The sequence below is a fragment of the Solanum dulcamara genome, chromosome 4 (assembly GCF_947179165.1).
Source record: "Solanum dulcamara chromosome 4, daSolDulc1.2, whole genome shotgun sequence".
Classification (NCBI taxonomy): domain Eukaryota; kingdom Viridiplantae; phylum Streptophyta; class Magnoliopsida; order Solanales; family Solanaceae; genus Solanum; species Solanum dulcamara.
This window is the reverse complement of record NC_077240.1, coordinates 29363093-29388551: the sequence shown is the minus strand read 5'-3', so window position 1 is coordinate 29388551 and position 25459 is coordinate 29363093. Positions and strand designations below refer to the sequence as shown.

Genomic DNA, 25459 nt, shown 5'->3' with positions numbered 1-25459 from the left:
TTTTCATTGGTTGGTAGCTTGCCTCTAAGAGCTCTCCATAATAGAAAAGAACATTTAAAAGGAATCAGGCTATGTCAAGTCTGAGTATTGATCTGAGTCTTATTTTTTTTTTCCTGATGAGCTCCCATGCAGAAGAACAACTGAATTCCCCATTGCTATTAGGCTTCCAGGAAGGTTGATCAAGCTTGTGAGGATGATAGTTGATGTGAGTTCCCATAATGGTAGGGACAAGCTGAGGAGGAGCTTCATGAATGATCAAGTCTACATTCCATTGGCCATTGATCAGGAAAGAAGATACTTTAGTATTGTTCAGTCTATTACTCACAGATCTGAAATTTGCTAAGGGACCAACACCCAACCAATTATCCCACCAAAACAGATATGAACCAGACTAAATTTGCCATTGGATATGAGGTTCAAGTTTGTGCTTCTTCTTCATTAGGTGCTTCCAGATCAGTGATTGTCCATTATGCCATTTTTTGGTGATAGGATTAGACCTTTGACAATGCTTGGTTTTGAGGAATTCACCCCATAAGGTGTTCTTAGTTCTGAAGATCCATCACTGTTTGTATTGGAAATACTTCATGTATAATAAATTTATTTTATTTGAATTCAATAAATATAATACATAAATTAATAAAATACAATAAAATACTCTTTAAATTAATAAATATTAATTTATCAATTAAATAATACCTCTACAAAATAATAATATTTCATCTCTACCAACACCATCAGATCGAACACCAATCATTCACCTCATTTAACTTTTTATTCTTCTTTGACTTTTCCATGGACGTTAATACAATTCTCAATCTTGATATTTTTTCTCCATAATATCCCATTAAGAAAATTAAATGCTGGGGTGTATATATTGACCTAACATGACTTTAGAACTCAGCCAAGACTTAATATAAATAGTGAAGAGAAGATTACTTGTCTAGAAAAAAAAAGATTTTGTTGTGATGAAGGAGAAAGAGAAGATGTTGTTTTTGGGATTTTTACATAGATTATTTTTCATGATTTTGCTATTTGTTCCAACTTTCTACAACGGAGTAGAGGGTCTTCATAGAATTCTTTTGGATACAGATGTGGATACTGATGATTTCTTTGCTCTTTTCTACATTTTGAAGCTTAATAGATCAGAAATGGACTTGAAGGTACTTTTTTTTTTAATCTCTAAATTTGATTGTGCGACCATAATGAGATCACATTTTAATTTTTTTTGTTTAATCATATATTCAACAAGTCATGTGTGTCCATAATTGATTTCTTTATGTGCCAAATATATACTTGTATAAAAGGTAATGGTAAGATTTGAACTCAAGATTTTTACGCCTTTATTACTTTGAAACCATGTTGAATGTAATCATCTAAAAATTATCTGTCATATACTTCTCATTTACTATCTATTTAATTCAAGTTCTTTGCATTTTGCACCTCTAATGTCTATTCTTATTATTGACAAGATTCCTAAAATCACAAGATTCAATACTTATCATAAAACAAGAGTAAAGTAGAAATCAAAGTATTCTTAATTATTATTGACAAAACAAGATTAAGAGGATGTTTGAATTGACTTATTTTAAGTAGCATTTGGCTTTTAAGATTTTTTTTTGAAAGTGTTTGGGAAAAATAGAAAGTGATTTTAAACACATATTTTTAGTGCAATTAGAAATTTTGGGTGACCTAAGGGTCTATATGAATGTCCATATTTTACTCACTTTATCCATATTTGTATGAACTTTTGAAATAGGTCAATCGATTTTTACCCATTTAAAAAATAAGGAAATTTGCACAACTAAGCAAATATTAGTAGTAAATTAATTAACATAAATATAGTTTGTATATCCATTAACTAGTAATTAAAAAATATTTATATATAAATCGTCCCTCCTCAATTTAAGGTTTTCTAATGAAATTCAAAAATCATAATTTAAGGGATTGTTTTCCATTTAAAAAAAAAACGAAATTACTGCCCATTCCAATTTGTATAAAATGTTTACTCTCTGCTGCCATATACAAACGGAAATCCACATAGCTAGTATAACTATAGTTATAAAATGTAATTAGCTAATTTATAGCTATTTCGACCTATTAAGTTTCAACACTAAGCTATTTATGAAATTTTTTTAAAAAAAATATGAGTGATCCATTTAAATAAATATGGGCTAAATAGATTCATTTTACTTAAATGAGCTGAAATTGCCACCCTTATATACAATGATATCGAAATAGTGTTGTGCTAAATTTAATAAATTGATATAATGATATTAAAATAGTATTGATTTGTTGTCAATGCAAAATATTTGACCATTTGAGAGACTTATAATATTTAATAGTGAGAGGAGAATAAAAAAAAATATAAAAATATTAATGTGGGTTCATGGTAATCGTCAGGATATATATGAGGCTATAAAATATGTAGACACTTAAGAAAGGATACTAAAATTAACTAAATATTATTCAATTTCTCATTTATTACAACAACCTTCACATTAAATAAGAAAAAAATATCATATTTTCTACCCAATGGGGGCCCAAATAATTGCTTTAGTGGCTGTAGAGAATAAAATTGGCATTGAAAAAATAATAATCAAGATTGAAAAAGTATCGCAATAATCGTAGTATTTGATTTTAAATATGAGTGTTATAATCTTTATGAATTCTCTGATTCGTCTTTTCAAATATAAATTCAAAGGCTTGTAAGCTTAATTAAGAATCTTGTTGAACTTGATGGATTTGATCTAGTCTTGTACTTGAATTCAAGGGCTTTTGGGCATGATCTTGAATCTTGTGGTGTTGATTTGATGAACTTGATTTGATGAACTTGATATCGACTTGAATTTGATGAACTTAATCTAGACTTGTTCTTGAACTTGATCTTAACTTGTACTTGAATTCAAGGACTTTTGAGCTTGTTCTTGAATCTAGTAGTCTTGATATTGAGTTGTTCTTAAACTTGAATGCTTGAGTTCTTGAATTCTTGAACTTGTAGCTCGTAGAGAAATCTTGCGGCGTTTGATTCACGAGCTCTTTCTGGCTTCATGTTAGAATTGTGGTGTCTTTACTGAATTATGAGGACTCCTATTTATAGTTGTGAAACAGATGAGTTGTGATAAGAACATGCTCCCCTTCGGTCAATTAGATTTAAGTGATATGACATATTGAGCTTTAGCGAAGTGGGTTTGTCATTTTGACACATGTCATAATTCTATTGACTTCTTTTTTTGACTTGGCATGCACGTCATTTAATACGTGACACCAAACTGGACCTCTAGGACCTCTAAGATGAGATGATATTGAGTTTAACAAAGTGAGCTCATCACTTGTAGTCCAAATTAATGGATTAGTGTAATAAATTAGAATTTAATTAAATCCATATTTATTGAATTTAAATAATTAATCTAATTATATTAATTCATAATATATATTTGAACTAATATATCTTGAATTTAATATAATTTGAATCATTTAATAAATTTTAAATAATTATAGTGGTCTAATGGCCGAGACGACCTACCAGAAACAAAAACACTTAGGATTTATATCTAGTGTGAATTTTAATAGAACCTTATTATGTTCATCTTGGTATTGTTTACTTAATTTCAGCTTCTAGCGATTGATTCTCCAGAGAAAGAAATTGAGTTGCTACATTGTATAAAAACCGAATTTTTCTTGTTGATTTGCACGGTAATGAATGAAAATAGCCTTCTGAATGAGAAAGAAGAAAAGTGCTTACTGCTTAGTTTCGTAGGAAAACCACCACAAATATCATATTGACTTTCTCTCACAAACTCACTTAATTATCAAGTTTTTACATGGATTGTCCATATTTCAAGATGATGTTTAATTTTTGCCCTGCTTCTCATTTACTGAAACTTTGTGGACCAAAGTACTCTTAACTATGACCTGATTTCGCAAGGCAAAAATTTAATTTCAACACAAATTGTATAGTATCTAATCACAAGGCATAAGTTTAGAGAAAATTAAAGATTTTGTCTTGTCCAGCAAATATTATGTAGAAATAAGTTATGTATCTTAAGGCATAACTTTGTGGGTTGTGAAATTGAGTCTCTATCACATAAGTTTTGTACTAGGAGCTAAGTAATGCAAGACAACTTTTGTCTTGTGATATTGTACATGTCCACATTTGACAAAGGCTACAACGTTTTACTCAAAAGGCCTCACATCGTTGAGAATACTCCGTTCCGATATGTACAACTACTTTTTCTTATCAACTTCCAATAGGATACTTTATTTGCGCATCCAATAGACAAATATATTTGTTTTTTCTCACAGTTGATATAAAGGCTAGTTTCCTACACAAATCATATTGATAATACTTTTGGTGCAGGCAATAACTATTAGCACAAATGGATGGACTGATGCAGGACATGCTGTAAATCAAGTGTATGACATGCTTTACATGATGGGGCGTGACGATATAGCTGTTGGTGTGGGAGGTGAAGGTGGAATACTTCCCAATGGTACCATTCTGCCAGATGTTGGTGGATATCTCCCTATAATTGATCAGGTGAGAAAAATTCTCCATTTACTCTACCTTTGGCACAATTCAAAATATCGTTTAGTTATACATCTCCATGCTTGCCCTTTTCCTGAATTTGCTACTAAAGTTTCACTGACTTGTTAGGGAGATGGTACAGCTGGATATTGTAGATATAGACAAGCTGTACCTATTGGTCTTGGAGGACGCTTGGATATCGACTCAAATTATGGATTCCGAAAGAGCTTCCTTCCACAGGTACCATTCTTCCTGACTTGATCATATCAATCAAAATTTTGTCTTCCACCTTTCTTTCTTATGATTATACAATGTTCAATTCCCTGACGCGCACGTGTAAAACACAAGCAATCGTTAGCTCAATTGATATCCTTTTTTTCCTTCAATCTATTGTACACTAGAAAAAATACAACGAGACATCTAAGCTTCAATGTTGAGCAGAATGGTTCCGAATTTGAAACTGTAGAATTGACAATAATGCTACTATTGGAGGATAAGCTTCGTTATATCCCTCATAGAATTACTCTAACTAGATGAAGAAGCTTAGTTCTCGTTCCTTATTCTCCTTTATTTTGAAATGTGTGTTAATCTGGGACTTGTAACCAGGGAAAGAGACAATATTCTCCTCTTCGACAGCCAACTGCTCAGCAAGTAATGATTGAAACAATTTCTTCTGGACCAACCGTAGTTTTTCTCATTGGATCACATACAAACTTTGCACTATTTCTGCTAAGCAATCCTCATTTAAAGAAAAATGTTGAGCATATTTACATAATGGGAGGTGGTGTGAGGTCACAAAATCCTACAGGGTGTTGCCCAAAGAACTCGACCGCTTCTTGCCAACCTCGACAGTGTGGTGACCGTGGCAATTTATTCACAGATTACACAAGCAACCCTTATGCAGAATTCAATTTGTTTATGGATCCTTTTGCCGCTTACCAGGTATTAAAAAAATCAATTGGCATTTTTTCTGCACATTCTTTTCTCGACGTGACTTCTAGTCATGTACTGTAGGCTTGTAGCTAATCTTAATCATTTCCTTATACTGTAGGTGATTCATTCTGGTATTCCAGTTACTCTTGTCCCATTGGATGCCACAAACACCATTCCCATAACAGAAGAGTTTTTTGAGACCTTTGAGAAGAATCAGCATACCTATGAGGCACAGTACTGTTTCAAGTCCCTGAAAATTGCTCGTGATACTTGGTTTGATGACCAATTTTATACGGTAACATTTACGATGTACATATGCACAATGATATGAAAACACCATCTTGAATATAATTGAGTGATGATAATGTTGCTGGTTGCAGAGTTACTTTATGTGGGACTCCTTTATGTCTGGAATAGCTGCTTCAATCATGAGGAAACAACACAACCTCCAAGGAGAAAATGAATTTGCAGAAATGGAGTATATCAATATTACTGTGGTTGCTTCAAATATGCCATATGGAGTATCCGATGGATCAAATCCATTTTTTGATGGACGTAGAACTCCCAAGTTCAACTTGGAAAGAAATGGAGTTCACAGTGGCCATGTTCAGACTAGACTTCGTGATCCATTTTGTGTAGTCAAGAATGGAAAGGGAAAATGCCAGGTGAAGAATTGACCCATGTAATTATCTGTAATATGGTTTCTCACTTATTACAATAGACCCTTGTGGTCAGACCCTTTCCCGGACCCTGCGCATAGCGGGAGCCTTAGTGCACCGGACTGCCCTTTTTATGGTTTCTCACTTATGTCTCTAGTAAAACATGTCATTTCGTTGGTAACTTGCCAAAACATGAATTATGATTTGGTTCTTTTTCCTATCTGGTTTTTATGATCCATTATTTGTTCGATCATTGTACTTTTGCATGTGTACTGAGCTGATGCTGTTTATCAGGATGGTTATGCAACGGAAGTTGTTGGGCCAAGTGGAGTGCCTGTTCGTGTTGCTGTAAGAGCAAAACCTAATCAAAATCCTAAAAGTACACTAGACAGAGAATTTTTCGTGAGCTTTCTGAATGTAAGTTAATTACTCAGTTTGAATTGGTTGTATTTCATAGTATACCAGCTTCTTATAGATACACTGAACCTCTTTTTTCTTACAGATTTTAAATTAGGACACAACTTATTGCTATGTTTTTCATGGTTTCAGGTCTTAAACCAAAGAGAAAATTCTGGATTATTCAATTTTTCTATGCAATTTCCTCATTACAGAGCAGAACTCCACAAACCAGATTTCAGGGGCAAGCATCTCGGGAAGAATGTTGTGTTTGATATGGATATGAGTGTTGGAGATTTTATAGCTCTCGTTTATCTCCTTAAGTTACCAGTTGAAGAAATCAATCTCAAGGTATGATGGCCTTCCTTATCTTCAGTATAGTAATAGCTTGATCGATATTTAAACACCTTCGAGCAACATCTGTTAAGTGTCCACATTGGTTGAGGGAATGGGTTGTTGTCTCCTGATGCGGTCTTATACAATCCTCACCTCATGAGATAGCTCTTATTGTTGAGTTAGGCCCAAGGTCCATCTCGTTAACCTAATATCAGAGGCAAATTCATTCCAATTTTTGCTTTGTCCAATGTTAAGTCTCCGTGTTATATTGTCCACACACCAGATGTCCAGTCATGGACGTGCAAGAGATGTTAAGTGGCCCACTTTGTTTGAGCAAATGGGAATGTTGTCTTTTAACTCTTTATTATGAAGTCTTGATCAATTTAGGACTAAATTCTGTAGATAACTAAGTTGAGGAAGCAATGCTTATCTTTACAATCTCTTCTTCTGTTAAGGCTATAATTGTGAGTCCAACTGGCTGGGCAAATGCTGCAACAATTGATTCTGTGTATGATTTGCTTCATATGATGGGTCGTGATGACATCCCCGTGGGCCTTGGAGATGTGTTCGCAATGAACCAGTCCGATCCTGTTTTTTCTGCAGTTGGTGACTGCAAGTACAACAAGGTTATCCCACAAGGAAGTGGTGGATTTCTGGACTCTGACACTCTTTATGGTTTATCTCGTTCTTTGCCTCGAAGTCCTCGCAGGTACATTATGTAGGAGAATGTAAGCTTTGTCAAGCATTGGCATTCCATGTTGTCTGTCTAAGCATTTTAGTTCCCACAGGTTCATTTGGTAGTTGGTACTGTATAATTCTGCTGATATACCATCTTGGTCTAAATAATTTCAGATATACAGCGGAAAATTCTATGAAATTTGGAGCTCCCAGGGACACTGATCATCCTGAACTCAGACAACCTCTGGCACTAGAAGTATGGGAGTCAGTGGTGAAATCACTAGATCCAGGATCCAAGGTTACCATTTTAACCAATGGCCCATTGACCAACATAGCGAAGATTGTTCTCGCGGGCAAGAATATGACCAACGCCATCCAGGCAAGTGTTTCCTCTATCCTTATGATCTTACGAGAGAGACAATGCAGGATCACTCATTCAAGAAATTTATATGGCTATCGTGAGCCAAGCATGAGGTCCTAGCTAGCTGCATATCGTTTCCTAGTACCTTGGTAGCTTAAGTCAGTCACAATGTCACATCAATACATTTCTGTATCACTCAACTGCAACACTGTTGTTTGAGTTAACAGCTCGAGATATCCAGAACAGACATTCCTAAGTGAGAAAACACTTCCTTTTGAATTATGATGCAGGATATACTAGTTGTTGGAGGGCACATCAATCATGACAACACTGATAAGGGAAATGTGATCAATGTTCCCTCAAATAAATTTGCCGAACTGAATATGTTTCTTGACCCTCTAGCAGCAAAGACAGTTTTGAGTTCACAACTAAATATCACTCTCATTCCACTTGGCGTACAACGGAAAGTCAGTGCATTTCCTACGATTCTTAGAAGTCTTCAGCGAACTAAGAAGACACCTGAAGTAATTTTTGTGAAGCGTTTACTGTCAATGTTACACCACCTGCAAAAGACACATCCTAGATACAAACATATGGTATATAATCCCCTCTTTCTTCGTATAGCATCTGCCGTGCAACGTACAAATTCAGTATTTCTAGATCCTATAACTTATTAATTGTAACATTTCAGGATATATTTGTTGGAGAAATCCTTGGAGCAGCAATTTTGACTAGTGATTATTCTGTACTGAAAACAACCTTTGATGTCAAGAAAATCAAAGTCACTGCAACGGGGTATGAATCTGTAGATGGACAGATAATTATCGATGAAAAGCAAGGCAAATCAGTGAAAGTATTGGAGAATGTTGATCATTTAGGTTATTACAATATTTTTGCAAATAGACTAAGTGATAAGAAATAAGGCATATGCCTAGAGGGGGCTCAAATTTTTAGTATTATTAATTATGACAAAAAGTATAATTTTTTAAGAATTTATGTTATTTTATTCCCTTTAACCCCTTTTCAAATAAAAAAAATCAAGAAAATATTATTTTATCTTCTTACATTTGTTCTTTTGTACTCTCCTTTTGCAAATCTGTAATAAGATAGCATAATACTCTATTAAAAATAAGAATCAATAGCCCAAAGTGTTGAACAAGTGAATTGCAAACAGATCCATTTTGCTGTATTATGATTTGTATCTTATATAATACAAGTATATATTGTTGATTGAAAAGTCATCAGTTTGCAGTACATCTTCTTCCAAGCAATTCGTCAAAATTCGTTCGGATTATTTGTCCAATCTATTAAAAATAGATATTTACTTTTACTTGTTTAGATTAAAAAAAATTAAGAGATAATATATCACTTAGTTTGTAATTACCCTCATTTTTAACTACAGTCATTTCCAAATGCATTTCTCAAAAATATTGAATTTATTATATTTAAATGATTATATAATAAAATTGTCATGCTTCTTAAGAAATGTGTCAAATTAATAGTGGACAAACAAAAATGAAGAAAAGAATATTAAAACGTAACTTAAAAAGCTTATAATTCTCTTAGAATTCCAATAGTCCCACCAAAAAATGTAATTATCTATTTTGACTTACCATAAACATTATGAGCATAAGAGGAAATGGGAAACTATTTATTCGTATGTTGTTGATAGTATTTGTTTCTTGTACAATTGATTCCTGTTAGTTGCAATGCAAAGTGCTTTATAAAAAAAGAGTAATTTTTATAAATAGCTATTGTTTGAATCATGATTGTAAATAATAGTTATAGTTTGCTTAATTAGAATTTATAGTAACAGTTTTAGAAAAGAGAGTGAGCAAGAGAGAGAGGAGAGAGGCGAGCAAAATCGAGAGAGATAGAGGAGAGAAGAGAACGAGATCAAGAGAGATAAAGGAGAGAGGTTGTACTTCAATTGAAACTGAGGTACAGATACACATATTAGCTTTGATCTATCTCTCAATCTCATACACAAATACACATATCCTCGCTCTCCCAAATCTCGCTCACCTCTTTCATCCATCTCTCAATCTCATACACAGATACACATATTAGCTTTGAAACAGAAACATAAATACACATATACACATTGTATTACCCAAATATACATTGTATCACCCCTAAAATAAATACACAAATACAATCTGTATCAATTTTTTGTGATACACAAATGAAAAAGACATTGATACAATGTTTGAATATTGTATCACCTCCAAAATACATACATAAATATAATTTTTTCTGATAAATACTATGGACATGTTTGGAGGCTAAAGGTGTACCTGTGGCATACATTAGGGTGATCAAGGACATGTACGAGGGAGCCAAAACTAGGGTAAGGACAGTAGGAGGGGACTCAGAGCACTTTCCAGTGGTGATGGGGCTGCATCAAGGATCAGCTCTTAGTCCTTTTTTATTTGCCTTAGTGATAGATGGATTGACGCGACAAATTCAAGATGCGGTGCCATGGTGTATGCTTTTCGCGGATGACATAGTCCTGATCGATGAGACTCGCCGCGGAGTTAACGCTAAGCTGGAGGATTGGAGACATACCTTGGAGTCTAAAGGGTTTAAGTTGAGTAGGACAAAGACAGAGTACTTAGAGTGCAAGTTCAGTGAGACACCTCAGGAGGTTGGCGTTGAAGTTAGGCTTGGTGCTCAGGCCATCCAAAAGAGAAGTAGTTGCAAGTATCTTGGGTCTATCATGCAAGGCAGCGGGGAGATTGACGATGATGTCACACATCGTATTGGGGTAGGGTGGATGAAATGGAGGCTCGCTTCCGGAGTGCTGTGTGACAAGAATGTGCCACCAAAACTTAAGGGCAAGTTCTATAAAGTGGTGGTTAGACCGGCTATGCTGTATGGGGCGGAGTGTTGGCCAGTTAAGACTTCTCACATTCAAAAGATGAAAGTTGCTGAGATGAGAATGCTGAGATGGATGTGTGGGCACACCAGGAGCGACAGGATTAGAAATGAGGCTATTCGGGACAAGGTAGGAGTGGTCTCGGTGGAAGACAAGATGCGGGAAATGCGACTGAGATGGTATGGACATGTGAAGAGGAGAGACACAGATGCCCCAGTGCGGAGGTGTGAGAGGCTGGCCATGGATGGTTACAGAAGAGGTAGGGGTAGGCCGAAAAAGTATTGGGGAGAGGTGATTAGACAGGACATGGCACAGTTACAGCTTACGGAGGACATGACCTTAGATAGGAGGGTGTGGAGGACCCACATTAGGGTAGAATGCTAGTTCATAGTCTTGTTTTTCTTCTCTATTCATAGGCGTAGTAGTGCATTACGATCTCTTGCGCTGTGAATTCTGATTTCTGTTATTTATGTTATTATTTATTACTTTCTATGCTTTGATTACTCTATTGAACCTGTGACGCTATCATTATTTATTTAATCGTTATTTGTTATTTGTATTTATTTATTTGTATTTATTTGTTATCTATTCGTTATTTGTTTGTTGTTTTTCTCATAAAGCTTTTAATTTCCTATTCTTATGCATTTATGCATTTATGCTTTTACTGAGCCGAGGGTCTCTAGGAAACAGCCGTCCTACCTTGGTAGGAGTAAGGTCTGCGTACATTCTACCCTCCCCAGACCCCATGTTGTGGGATTTCACTGGGTTGTTGTTGTTGTTGTTGTTGTAACAATTATATCCAACCCTTTTTTCGATAAACAAATACAGTCTGATAAATAGATACAATGTGATGCATTGAGGTCTTATTTGTACAACATTTGATATGAATGGCTTTTGAGATAAATGTGTTTTAACATGAGTACAAGTAGGCAGAATTGGACCCAGTACTGGACTAACATAGGTTTCAAACCCCATGTCTCAGCTTGTGCATCAAAAACATCCTCCTGTAACCTAGCAAGTTTATAAGCATGCAACAATGTTCTTGGTGACTGCATCCTGATAGATTTGTTCAATTCTGGCTTTAACCCACCTAAAAAACAACTGATGGTATTCTCATTTGACAGATTCACTCCTGTCAATAATCAATCAAAATCAACTTGATATTCCTTCACACTACCAGTTTGAGTCAGATTCTTCAAGACTTCCATAGAATTCTCAAACTCTTCCCCAAACCTTTCATTCAAAGCCAAGACATATTCTGTCCATGAAGGATTTGATACACAACTTCTAGACCTCATATATGACCTATGCCAAGCAATTGCATCCCCTTCTAGGTGAATTGAAGCTACCCTTACCCTCTGGTCGAATGGAACCTCATCGTAGCAAAGAATTGGTGCACCTTATACACCAAAGTTTTTAAATCTTAACCAGAAAATATAGGAAATTCTAACCTAGAATAATCGAGTAAAGAATTGGTGCACCTTTTCCTTGCCTTTACTTCTCAGTCGACTAATGGTTTCCTTGATCTCACACAATTCCTTATCTGTTTGTGAATTCTTGTTATTCATGCTAGTCATCCCTGCCATCAGTTTCGTCAACTGATCTTGAATTTGGGCTAGTCGATCATCTGTTTCTTCTACTGGTTTATCTTGATTCTTACTTATGGTTATCATCATGCCAAGGATCACGAGCTTTGATACCAATTGATGCACAATGACAGTCAATTAAGCATTAATTAAGAAAAACAATTCTAGGAGCTTGGAACTCGAAGAACTGAGATACTAATTCAGGGCTAAATGCCGAGATATTAGAATAGAGAGAATTTTAGAAGAACGAGAAATGTATTATATTTCAATTGAATCAGTTATAATAATTTACATGGTATATATGGATCTAATCCACTAATGAATTCAACTAACTACTCTTCAACATTCAATTGACTTTTGTAATAGAATTGTAACTAACAAATAGACACCAACTAACTATTGGACATCAACCACTAACTAACTTGTACACCTTTGTTGCCAGCTCTATGATCTGTAGACTTGAATCATAAATCATGGATCGTTCAGATGATCGAAATATATCGTCTTGAAAAACTTTTTCGTCAGATTTTTCCATTTCAAACGGTTTATCATCATCCACTTCGTAGTATTGTTCTAGAATTATCATTAATGGAGTTAGGACATTTTAAAGTATGCACTAATTCAGAATTAAGCTTTTGGTTAAAGAGGAAATCAAATACATTATTGGTATGAAAAATTCTGTGTATCTAATGAAAATAGTTATTGTTTAGTAAACCTTGAATTACGTTTAGTGTGTTTGAATTCAAGATGAGTTCTTTTAAATAAAGAGCTGCTAGGTTTTTACGTGGAATTTGGTTGTTTTTTAAATTTACTTAGTAAATTAGATTTAAATAATATATTAAAATTTCATTAATGCTATTAATTATCTGTTTCTTCCTTAAAGTTTCAATCATTTTGATTTGTTTTGCGCACATTATAGATTTATTTGAATAACCAATCACATTGATCATGTTTTCTATTTATCTTTTTACAAAAAGAAACAATAATATATTAAATTAATTTAGTTAGTTTGAAGCATATGTCTCGTATGTTGAGTTGAAATATAGTTTAGTGGTATGATTTCAAATTCAAGATTTTTGACATTTATGTGGAGTTTATAAGATTTAGAATAGTTTCTACAATGATGTGTAAATGTACATTTTGGTGTAATATATTTTAATAAAAAAAGGATAATCTAAATTTATTTGAATCGAAGGAGTTGACCAAAAAGCCTAAAATCCTTCTATCAAGCTGGATAAACAGCAAACATATTCCCTCTACTGCTACATATATTCTTTAGTTCCTCTCACATATTTCTCTGCAACAAAATTCTTGGTTTTTCTATCTGTAATAGAATGAAATTATGTTTTTCTCTTTTGTTCTTCTAATGATTAACCTATTTGGGACAAGAGGGAGTTACTTGGATGGTAAGCACTCCTCACTTCCAACCAGAAAGTTGTGAGTTCGAGTCACTAAGGGAGTGAAATGGGTGGGAGCTCTTACGGAGGGTTAAAAAAAGATTATCTCATTTGGCAATAGTTTTTACTGGAACATACAAACTTTAATGAATTGGATGACAATGTTCTGTTTGCACCGATTAATTAAAGAAAACCTCATACTAATATTTGTAATTTCTTGTGTATCTAGAATTGCCACCATATCATAGGTTAAGCCAGAATTACCCTACCGAAGAAAGGGATGAAAACACATTAGGTTTTAAATCAGAGTTTGGTGTGCCTTTAAGATAAGAGCCGTCTACTTTTGTTTCTTTTTTGGGATAACAATATTTTAAAGTCAGTTTGTGCACACCTTGAAAACATCACAATTGATAAGACTCCTTTTTTTTCTTGCTTAAAGTAGACACCCTGGTAAATGCTTTGGCAGTTTTCGAAAGCCACAAATTCATCATTAGTCCACAAGTGGGGATTTGCAAATGGAGCTTTCTTGTTTGAAAACCAGAAAAGGAGGAGTCCTCAACATGTGCTCTAAACAGAATTCCATCATATGATGAATGCTAGAGAAGCCAACTATACGTAGAACTCAAGGTCATAGAATAGATAGCAAGGTCTCTTTCATTTAAAAACAGCGGTAAGTATCAGTTGATAAAAAGCAGCCCATCTTGACACTGTTTCATCAATAATTTACAGCAAGCGTAGAGAATTTGACGGATAAAGTTGATGATGTGATCCACAAGGAAATCACTAAAGAAAATTCTTCTCTGCAAACGGGAATTCAGTAAACTTTTTTCCTGCATTAGGGCTAATCCCGTAAGCATTGAGTTATTGCACCATGGGAATTGCTCCTCCAGCTGCTACAATCTGCTGCTCCAACTGTTGCCAAGAAGAAGGCAAGTTACTTAGGTATCTATGAAATTTAGTAGCTTAAATGCAAATTTTCCATGTTGTAGCCTCCTATTTGCTAATGGAAGAAGCCAACAAGGAAAGAGATAAAAGAATAAGTCCTTACCTCAAATAAAGTTTGAAGCTTGTTCTTCACAAGCAAGTACTCCTGTTTTATTTGTTGCAAGCATATCAAGCACCTAAAAGATCCCATCAACCAGAAGATAAGAAGCAAATCATGTAAATAACTTGCATCCCCAATTACACTATGAACCTATAATATTTCTTATTGATTACTACCTTCGTTTCAATTTATGTGCACCTATTTAGTTGGGCACGAAGTTTCGGAAGGAAAGGAAAATCTTTGCAACTTGTACTCTTTAAACATGTCATAAGACTTTTGGAACTTGGGAACTTAAACATGTCATAACATTTGAGTAGCTATAAAAGCTTCTCATTAAGGGTAAAATGGGAGTACTATCTAACAAAGGGTATACTCAATTTGAAGTACCCTAGCCAATTGACACACCGGTATAACACTCAAAGAAAGTCTTTGTAACATAGCCTTAAACTGGAAACACAGGTATACTCAATTTCTAGTACCAATTGGTTGACACACTATACACCAGGAAAACCAAGAGATTAACATAGCTTGATCAGAATTAATCAGTAGGACATCATTGTATGAATAACCGATATGACTGTACTTATTGGATTGGCCCACCTTACCAGAATTACCTATTCTACAACCTCAAGAGAAATTCAATATTATTCTTAGCAAGATTACTAACCAATTTTACATGATCTAAAACTTTCAAATACTCAAGAGACTTCTAACGGTATAAGTTGTGCATTGGGAAAGAACCAGAAAGCAATGAAACTTACGCTTCCGTGTTCTGTTCTTCGCAGCAGTTGCGGAAAGGGACGCAGCAATTCTTCACTCTCTGAGCACCAACACTGTTCACTCAGTCATAAACAGAAAGAAAAACACCTCAGAAAAGTAAATACCTAAATACCATACCAGCAGAATCGACCTTTTTACCATTTCTACTCATGAAAAATTATAAAATTGCAAGAATTCAACTAAAGTTTTAAGGTATTCATGTACCTGGAGCTGCTACCTTTGAGCTGATGAACATGAGCATCAACCTGCTTAAAGTCCACATTGGGCTGATCTCTGGGAAAACACACAACAAATTCAAACTAAAGAAAATGATGGATGATCAAGAAGGCAAAAGGGGGTCCAATACTCACAAAGCCATGGTGAGATCATTGAGAAGTCTTTCTGAATCTTCAAAGAAGAGAGACACAACTTCAACTACAAAATCAGGGTTATTATCATCTTGCAGTTGCTGAAGCTGACTAAACTGAGCATCCAAGAATCCCTTTTGAATCAAAACAACATTTCCACCAAAGAAACAAAATTCAGCAGAATACATCAACTCTAAAGCATAAAGATCAAGAATAACAACAAAAACAAAAGCAGAAAGCTCATTCCAAGAACCCCTTGTGTTTAAAGAAAAAACTTCAATACAATCAAAGGGAAAAGACAAAAAAACTTCAGCAAAATACAAGTCAAAAGCAGAAGGGGCCTCTCCAAGAATTCCTTTTAACTCAAAACAACATATCAATATAAGAAAAAACAGCAAAATACAACCACCCAAGAATCAGAAGGACATAAACAACAAGAAAAGCAAAATTGCAAAACCCCCACATAAATAATTCTCTTTTTTTCAGTTACCTCACGAAACAGAGAGGCCATGTATTCAACAAAGTTCCTCTGCAATTGACCCACTTCCATTTCCTTGAATCTTGATGAACTGCAAGAAATAGAGGTTTTAAGAAGATTTCAGAGTTATAGTTATGGACAGATCTTATAGACTAAAACAAGAATTCCGAAAGGGGATATAAATGGCGAAATTAACGGCTGCAGAGAAGAAGGATCTAAAGAATAACCTGCTTTTGGGAGAAGGGGTTGTGGGGCAACAGTCAAAGGTACAGAAATGGATGTGTAAATTTGTAACCTTTCTAGCTGAGCTTTGTTGGATTTCTGATTCTATTCCTTCCTGTAGTTGAAGAATTGGAGTCCCCACCATTTGGACTTGTCCCCCAACCCCCACAGACCGTTTTATTCATGTCTCCACCAATTATTACCCTACCCTACCCTCCCCTTTTCCATGCCTTAAAAGTCATTTTTACTTTTACTATTTTGGGGAACTATTGCCCCAAATGTGAATTTTGGGATATCATTTGGGGATGCTCTAATGAGGTATCGTTGGTTCGCATTTGATTAAGGTTTTAATTTTAATTATTTAGATTTAAGTCATTAAAAAATTATTTATTTTTATTAAAATTTAGATATTTGAATTTGAATGCATTTGAATGGATAATTAAGATTGTTTATTTTTTAATATCTGAATATACATAATTTATTTATATGTCATAATAAATATACAATTTAAATATAAATTCTTTAAATGTTAAAAAATTTAATAAGATAAAATTAATATTTGATTAAAAATTAAACTATTATGCTTGCTAGTGATGGTAGAGATTTTGTAGTGGTGGTGGTGATAATAATAGTTGTTGTTAATGACTAGTAATGATGGTGTTGATAGTTGTGACGGTGGAGGTAGTTGGTGTTGTGGTGACTTTCATAATGGTGACAATTGGTAATGGTGTAGGTGGTTGTAATGGTGAAGTTGGTTGATGTTAGTAATTGGTGGTGTGACTGAAGAATGTGTGGAGGTTGATGATGTGTTTGTGGTAGTTGATGATAGTGCTAATTATGATGATGGAGGGGTTTGTAGTAGAGATTGACCATAGCGATGGCAGTAATTAAGAGTGAAAGTGGTGTCGGTGGTGGTGATGACCGAAAAATGTATGGCAGTAATTGATGGTGGTGCTAGTTGTGATGGTGGAGTTTGTTGGTAGCATAAACTGAATGTAGTAGTGATAATGGTTGATAGTAGTAGTGGACATGGTGACGGCTACAAAGACGGGATAGTGATAGTAATGGATATAATTATAATGATGAAGAAGAAAAGTGTGGTAGTAGCTGATAGTTGTAGTTAGGAACGACAGTGATTGTGATGGCAAATGTACTTTAGTGGTAGACGACAATAATAATGGTTGACAGTGGTGGTGGTGATGGGGTGATTGTGATCAGGGGCAGATCTATGTACAAGCTTGGGGGTGTCGTGGCACCCGATTGTCTCGGTTGAAACTTTGTATATATAGATATAAATATATATAAATTGTATAAATATATCACATGCCACCTACAGAAATAAATTATTCTGTAGCTCCTCTGGTAAGTGCTCAAATTACATTGGCTATGGTCATGGGTTTGAATCTATTCTTAGGGATGTTTTTATGAATGTCACGATCCCGAACCGCTGTGATTGACACCCATAATAATCCTCCAGTGGGAGAATCATTTCTTTCAACCCAACTTATCCAACTTACGAGATAAACAGTTAAAGACTTGCGGAAGCAGGAATAAAAACTAGAATAAGACTGAATTTCCATAAACTCAACTAACAATTTAAATATCAAAAGAAGCGAGGAAACATCTTAGGAACTAAAAGTCATCCGTACCAAAACTCTAACAAAATATCTGAGTAAGAAAAGGGAAACACTTTCAAAAGAAGTCATAATATTAAAACAGTATGCGAACATCTGAGTCCTGAAAGAAGGACTGAGACTAATGAGAAAGTCCACAGCAGCATGACAAAATAGCTCATCCTTGGACTTTGAACAAGCTTTTAATCTTCCAATCGAGGTCTTTTCGCAGCCGTCTGAATATGCCTTGTACTCAAAAAAATGACAGAGCAAGAGTAGTATCAGTACACAAAAACAATGATATACTGGTAGGATCATGCGGTTAACCAGTAAACGAATTATAGACAAGTAAATTCAACACAATAGACATATACGTATACAAAATAAGTCAACTAATCTCAAGTTCAACCATATTCAACAATATCATAACTCAATACCTTCCACATGCTATAACTGCACACAAGAGTCCTCTCAAGGGACCTACAAACAATCAACTTAGTGTCAGAACGTAACACCCGTTCTAATTATATGTCGGAACGTGACACCCGATCTAATTATGTGTCAGAATATTATACCCGATCCAATTAAGTATCGGAATGTGACACCCTATTCAAACATACCACAATCACAATTACATTAAGTATTTACAACATTATATCTCCAAGAATAGGTTCATCACAAAAACAGGCCAGTAAGTGATCATTTCACACCTAATTTAACATGTTTTCCTATTTATATACACATTGCATATCATGAAGCAATTTAACAAGTATATGAAACACATACGGAAAACTAGACCATCACCTACCTCAATTTCAAGCTTCAACAACCTTATAATGCAAGAGCCTTTCCTTTCCGGGTTCGTTCTTCTCGTTCTTGGTTTAGAAAACAATAAATACATATAAAGGATCAACACAATAGCCTAACTATCATGAAATATAGTACAATTCACACCCTAGACCAAACCATGATCCTAACCTTAACTTAGGGCTATTTCCCATTATTAGTTTTCAGTTCAAACCCTCCCCCAATGATTACCAACCATACTTTATAGGTTCTAGGAATCAAAGTATGAATTTAGAGAGTAAAATTCTTACCTTAAGTGTGGAAATCTCCCTAGATCGCCACTTGAAGACTTAGGAACTGTTTTTGCAGAAAAAAACCATTCTGGGGTTTTTCACGACTTAAGTCCCGCGACTGTCTTGCTTTGGTGGCCCCACTATGGCGGGATAGGCGGAGACAGAGAGCTCATAAAGAGTCTCCCATTTTACAACATACACTCTTCCCAAGACGTATTAAAATATACCCTTCACGCCAACTTCGATTCCGAAAATTTTACTCGCCCGAATGCAATTCCATGAAGTCGTAAATGCTTTATATCATCCTAGATATCAGTCTATTTAATCAAATTAGATATTTGATCTCCCATTATTCACATGATCACCCTAGACTTCACCTTACTCAGAATTCGTCCAAGTCTGGCCTAGGCTAAGTTTTTCCAAAGTTACTACCTAAAGTTTTCTAGCTCGAGATTCTTCCCCATTGACCCATTCCTAACAACGGAGATATGTCGTTACAACTAAAAATAGTTAACAAGGCTTTCAAGGCTTTTTATTGTTTAAAAATAAAATTGTAGTACAATGGGGTTGACCCTAGACTATTTGTAATTAATGAAACAAAAAAACCAACTAGCCAATGCTATTGTTGTCATCAAAACTTGATCATAAAACTTATTTAGTTGACTAATGTGAATATTAGAACCACACTACTGTTCAAAGTATATGTCATTCGGCACCCAAAATTCTGAATTTGCCTCTTATTGTGATGACAAATGTAGTTAGTGGTGGTGGCTGATAATTGTGGATAGAGCGATGGTGAATATTATCCACATAAAAATACCTCTTAATGATATTAAAACCCTTTTTCTATATCTTAATAATTAAGACCTTCATACCCATTAATTCCTTCAATCTTAATGAAAATAAATGCACTTAATGGTTTAATATTTGCACAATTCAGATTCAAACGTCCATTAAGTGTAAACAAATAAGGCCTAAATCTATTTATTTTCAAGATCTGGATCTTAATTATTTAGATCTTAGTGCGTTTATTTTTCTTATTTTACAACCAACTTAATGGGTTTGAATATATCTAAATGATTAAGATCTATAACAAAGTTTTAATATAATTAAGATGGTTGTTAAATAATTTGTATAAATATGACCGTTCACTAGTTCTTTATCTACTTTCACCCATCATCCATAATCACTATTTTAGCAACAACTACCACCACTATCAATCACCACCACCTACCATCCATCACCATCATCCTTAGCCTAACCATAACCACAATCATTACCAATCACCAAAATCAATTGCCATCATCATTAATCATCATTTTCAATTATCACCACCAACTATTATTATTATCATTAATCACTATTGATAATTACCATCATTAGTCAATATTATCTACTGCTAACCACCATCATTAATCATCACCACCATTAGCTAAAAATATCATTCCACTATTAATTATCAATCGTCATCACCACCAATCAAGTTAATCACTACTGTCAACCACTATATCATAAGATACTATTATCCACAACCATTATCATCAATCAATATCATCTCAAATAGACACACACAACCACCATCATTAGTTATCACTGTCAGTAATTGACATATTAGATTAATTTTAGTATTTTATTTAAATTTTATGTTTATTAGTTTTTAAATAAAGACAAATTTTATACATTTTGATGTTTAGAAAACAAACAGTCTTAACTATCTTAATGTAACATCTTTATATGTATTCAGATTCAAACCTCTAAATTTTAATCCACATCTTAATATTTAAATTTGTATTTTGATTCGGACGTCTTAATTTTAATGAAAACTAATAAGGCCTGAGAATCTCTTAGAATTAGCTTATTTTAAATATTTTAAAGTTAAAATTATTTTTAAAATATTTTGATAAATTTAAAAAATATAATTATTTGAAAGTATAGTTGCTCTAAATATATTATTAAAATGGATCCGGGATTTTAAATTTTATTAAATTTCACCATTAATCTATTGAAAGTTCTCTTTTCTCTCTCTTCCTGCACTCCCAAAACACACCCTCTCTGTTTCTCTTCTAAGAACATTTCATTCTCTACACATTTTTGAATTTTTTTTAGATGTGATTTCATTAGGAATTCGATACTAACTTTCTTGCTGACATTTTTCCCGATGAAAGTGGTTATTGCAACAATGATGACGATAATTAACTAATTTGTTTTTTCTATTTGTTCAAAGTGAAATGGATAGGCCTATATGTATATATAACTTAGTGATTAGTTTATTTCTAACTAATGGTGGAAAGAGAATGAGAAAGAAAGTCATGAAAGAGAATCGATTAATGACCTCTGATTCTGGAGAAATTTACATATTAAGTCATCATTTTATCTCCATAATTAGAGCTACTATGAAGTACTATCGACATTTTGTTGAATTCAGAGACAATCATTATCGAAATTTGAGGCTTCAAAATTTGAAAATCAAATTTCTGCAAATAAGCTCCATTTTAAGCGGGTATTATTGCAAAAAATCGATTACGTATTGAAGAGCCTAAATTTTTTTTTTTGGTAATTTAATGTAGTTTTGGAGGTGTTTTTGGATAAATATGACACTTCAATTCAAGGAAGAAGATGAAATCATTTTTTTATATATAATAGTACATAATATTGTATGTGGGTGTATAAAAGGGCAGCCTGATACATAATATCTTTTATAATTTTGTATAATATTGTATATTGGGTGTATAATATTCTATATCAAATTTTTAAATATTTTTGGAAAAATATATATATGAAAGTTTTGTATATTATTGTATATCGGACTATGTATAATGTAAGTTTTGAGATATATTTTTGTAATGTAAACTAGGTAATTGTATATTTAATAAATTTTGCTCAATTAAAAAAGTGCTTATAAGCACTTAATGACTTGTGACTTATAAGTCAAAAGACAAAAGCCAATCCAAACAGGCCCTAAAACCAATCAAGTGGTCACGTTCTTATCCAATTAATAATATGTTTAGTCAAACTTCTAAAATCAATTTATTTATTTTAAAATTATTTTTTTAAAAAAATTATTTTAATGAGAAACAACTTGTGTTTACCAAAAAATTTAAAACGTTTGACCAATTTTTTTAAAAGTATTTTTAAAAAGTACTTTTAGAGAAACAATATTTTCTCCAACTTATGTAAAACAACTTTAAATATATGTTTCTTAAAAGTGCTTATTTAATGTATCATCTTTTTGTTTTGATTTTGATTAAATATTGAGCCGGTTTTGTTTTTGTGATGTAGACTTTTAATATGATGTCAATAACAACAACAACAACAGACCCAGTATAGTCCCACCATGTGGGGTCTGGGGAGGGTAGAGTGTACGCAGACCTAACCCCCACCTTGAAAGGTAGGGCGGCTATTTCCGAAAGACCCTCGGCTTAAGAGAGAAGAACAAGGGAGGAGAAACAAGGAAAACAAGAAAAACAAGACATAGGTCAGTAGAGCCAACATATAGAAAATAATATAAAAATATGAATAATGAGAGCGATAAAGTCAGAGTAGGAAAGATCGGGGATAAAGGAGCATTAACTACTATAGATAAAATAGGATACCCAAAGTAAACTGGGCCAACTAATATAAGCAATAATCCCATGCAAAAATCAAATGTTAATAAACAAATGAGCGCAACTACGACTACTATGGAGAAAAGATAGGCCACCTAGCCCACTATCTTAGTCTGAGTCCTCCACAGCCTTCTATCTAAGGTCATGTCCTCGGTGAGCTGCAACTGTGTCATATCATGTCTAATCACCTCTTTCCAATACTTCTTCGACCTCCCTTTGCCCCTTCTGAAACCGTCCATATCCAACCTCTCGCACCTCCGCACTGGAGCATCTGTGTCTCTCCTCTTCACATGTCCAAACCATCTCAGTCTCGCTTCCCGCATCTTGTCCTCCACCGATGCCACTCCCACCTTATCTCGGATATCTTCATTCCTAATTCTATCCATCCTAGTGTGCCCACACATCCACCGCAGCATTCGCATTTCTGCGACTTTCATCTTCTGAACATGAAGTTTCTTGATTGGCCAACACTCCGCCCTGTACAATAGAGTCGGTCTAACCACCACTTTGTAGAACTTGCCTTTGAGTTTTGGTGGCACTTTCTTATCACACAGCATTCCGGAGGCGAGCCTCCATTTCATCCACCCTGCACCGATACGGTGTGAAACATCGTCGTCGATATCCCCATCTTCCGGTATAATAGACCCAAGGTACTTGAAGCTTCTTTTCTTTTGAATGACCTGGGTACCAAGCCTCACTTCCCCGTCAGCCTCACGCGGCAGGCCACTGAAACTGCACTCCAAGTATTCTGTCTTGGTCTACTCAATTTAAATCCTTTAGACTCCAACGTCTGTCTCCAGCCCTCCAGCTTGTCGTTAACTCCGTTGTGAGTCTCGTCAATCAGGACTATGTCATCCGCGAACAACATACACCAAGGCACCTCACCTTGTATTTGTCTTGTCAATTGATCCATCACCAGGGCGAATAGAAACAGGCTAAGAGTCGATCCCTGGTGCAACCGCATCATAACAGGAAAGTGCTCCGAGTCCTCTCCTACTGTCCTTACCCTGGTCTTAGCTCCATCATACATATCTTTAATCGCTCTAATGTACGCCACAGGTATACATTTCGCCTCCAAGCATCTCCATAGGACCTCTCTCGAAACTTTGTCATAGGCCTTTTCTAGGTCAATGAATATCATGTGTAAGTTCCTTTTTCACTCCCTATACTGCTTCACCAATCTCCTTACAATATGAATGACTTCTGTAGTCGAGCACCCCAGGATGAATCCAAACTGGTTCTCTGAAATATACACACTACTCCTCACTCTCATTTCCATCACCCTTTCCCACACTTTCATAGTGTGACTTAGCAGCTTGATACCTCTATAGTTGGTGCAGCTTTGAATGTCTCCCTTGTTCTTGTACACGAGAATGATTATACTCCACCTTCCATTCTTCTGGCATCTTCGATGTCCTGATAATGACATTAAACAGCGCAGTCAGCCACTCCAATCCTACCCTACCTGCATTCTTCCAAAATTCCCTAGGGATCTTGTCAGGTCCGGTCGCTTTTCCCCTGCTCATCCTACGAACAACTCCCTTAACCTCCTCAACCTTTATTATCCTACAATACCCAAAGTCGCGATGCCTATCCAAGTGCTCCAAGTCTCCCAACACAAAGTCTCTGTCCCCTTCTTCGTTCAAGAGTTCGTGAAAGTATGACTTCCATCTCTGTCTAATGCAGGATTTCTGTACCAGTACTTGACCATCCTCGTCCTTGATGTACTTCACTTGATCCAAGTCGCGTGCCTTCCTCTCTCTCGCCTTGGCAAGCTTAAATAGCTTCTTATCCCCGCCGTTGTCCTTTAGTTCTGCATAAAGGCATTCAAAGGCTGCCGTTTTAGTCGTCGAAACTGCCATCTTCGCCTCCTTATTCGCCATATTATACTTTTCCCTGTTCGTTCACTTCTCTTCATCATCCTTGCTATCTACCAACTTTACATATGCCTGATTCTTTGCTTCTACCTTTCCCTGGACTTCTCCATTCCACCACCAATCCCCTCGGTGCCCACCATGGCGGCCTCGTGAGACCCCCAGCACCTCTCTAGTTGTTTCCCTAATGCAGCTGGCCGTCCTATCCCAAATACTCCTTGCATCCCCCCTACTATCCCACGCCCCCATAAACATCAGCTTCTCCCCCATCTCTAGGGCACTAGACGGAGTCAAACGACCCCACCTAATCCTCGGTCGGTCATTCACGACCCTCTTCTTCTTCCTTCTTATCTCCAAGTCCATGACCAATAGTTTATGTTGGGTCGTAAGATTCTCACTTGGTATGACCTTGCAGTCCTTACAGAGGCTTTTATCATCTTTTCTAAGGAGCCAGAAGTCAATTTGCGTTGCTGCCCTCGAGCTACGAAAGGTTACCAAGTGCTCCTCCTTCTTTGGGAAACTCGAGTTGGCCACCCTTAAACCAAAAGCTTTTGCGAAATCCAAGAGTGAGGTTCCTCCACTCTTCCTGCACCCAAAGCCAAATCCTCCATGCACCTCGTCATATCCCGTCGAAACAGACCCAATGTGCCCATTGAAATCTCCTCCT

General features: G+C 35.2%; 2 protein-coding genes across 3 annotated transcripts; one reads left to right on the top strand and one right to left on the bottom strand.

Annotated features, from left to right (window-relative positions):
• The first annotated feature begins 897 nt into the window (after positions 1–897).
• Positions 898–9129, top strand: LOC129887213 (nucleoside hydrolase 3-like). Its single transcript, XM_055962213.1, has 12 exons — positions 898–1160; positions 4358–4537; positions 4655–4765; positions 5132–5467; positions 5577–5753; positions 5839–6123; positions 6412–6534; positions 6667–6864; positions 7305–7558; positions 7702–7906; positions 8179–8484; positions 8580–9129. The coding sequence occupies exons 1-12, from the start codon at positions 966–968 to the stop codon at positions 8808–8810; spliced, it is 2601 nt and encodes an 866-aa protein (XP_055818188.1). The 5' UTR covers positions 898–965; the 3' UTR covers positions 8811–9129.
• Positions 9130–14380: 5251 nt separating this feature from the next.
• Positions 14381–16782, bottom strand: LOC129887212 (histidine-containing phosphotransfer protein 1-like). Of its 2 annotated transcripts, none has more exons than XM_055962212.1 (7): positions 16695–16782; positions 16412–16490; positions 15925–16055; positions 15779–15847; positions 15556–15627; positions 14798–14870; positions 14381–14661 (listed from the first exon to the last, which is right to left on the bottom strand). In XM_055962212.1, exons 2-7 carry the CDS (start codon positions 16469–16471, stop codon positions 14611–14613), a joined length of 456 nt encoding a protein of 151 aa, XP_055818187.1. In that variant the 5' UTR covers positions 16472–16490; positions 16695–16782; the 3' UTR covers positions 14381–14610. The 2 variants fall into 2 exon arrangements, with proteins under 2 accessions (XP_055818187.1, XP_055818186.1); XM_055962211.1 differs by having other exon boundaries at positions 16627–16779.
• Positions 16783–25459: the final 8677 nt, after the last annotated feature.

Excerpts from the sequence above, each read along its gene's own strand:
- LOC129887213 (XM_055962213.1), top strand. The coding sequence starts at position 966 with ATGAAGGAGAAAGAGAAGATGTTGTTTTTGGGATTTTTACATAGATTA. Across the intron at positions 5,754-5,838 it reads TTGATGACCAATTTTATACG|AGTTACTTTATGTGGGACTC; the intron begins GTAACATTTACG and ends TGCTGGTTGCAG. Across the intron at positions 6,865-7,304 it reads TTGAAGAAATCAATCTCAAG|GCTATAATTGTGAGTCCAAC; the intron begins GTATGATGGCCT and ends TCTTCTGTTAAG.
- LOC129887212 (XM_055962211.1), bottom strand. The coding sequence starts at position 16,766 with ATGGTGGGGACTCCAATTCTTCAACTACAGGAAGGAATAGAATCAGAA. Across the intron at positions 15,848-15,924 it reads AATGATCTCACCATGGCTTT|AGATCAGCCCAATGTGGACT; the intron begins GTGAGTATTGGA and ends GTGTTTTCCCAG. Across the intron at positions 15,628-15,778 it reads CTCAAAGGTAGCAGCTCCAG|TGTTGGTGCTCAGAGAGTGA; the intron begins GTACATGAATAC and ends CTGAGTGAACAG.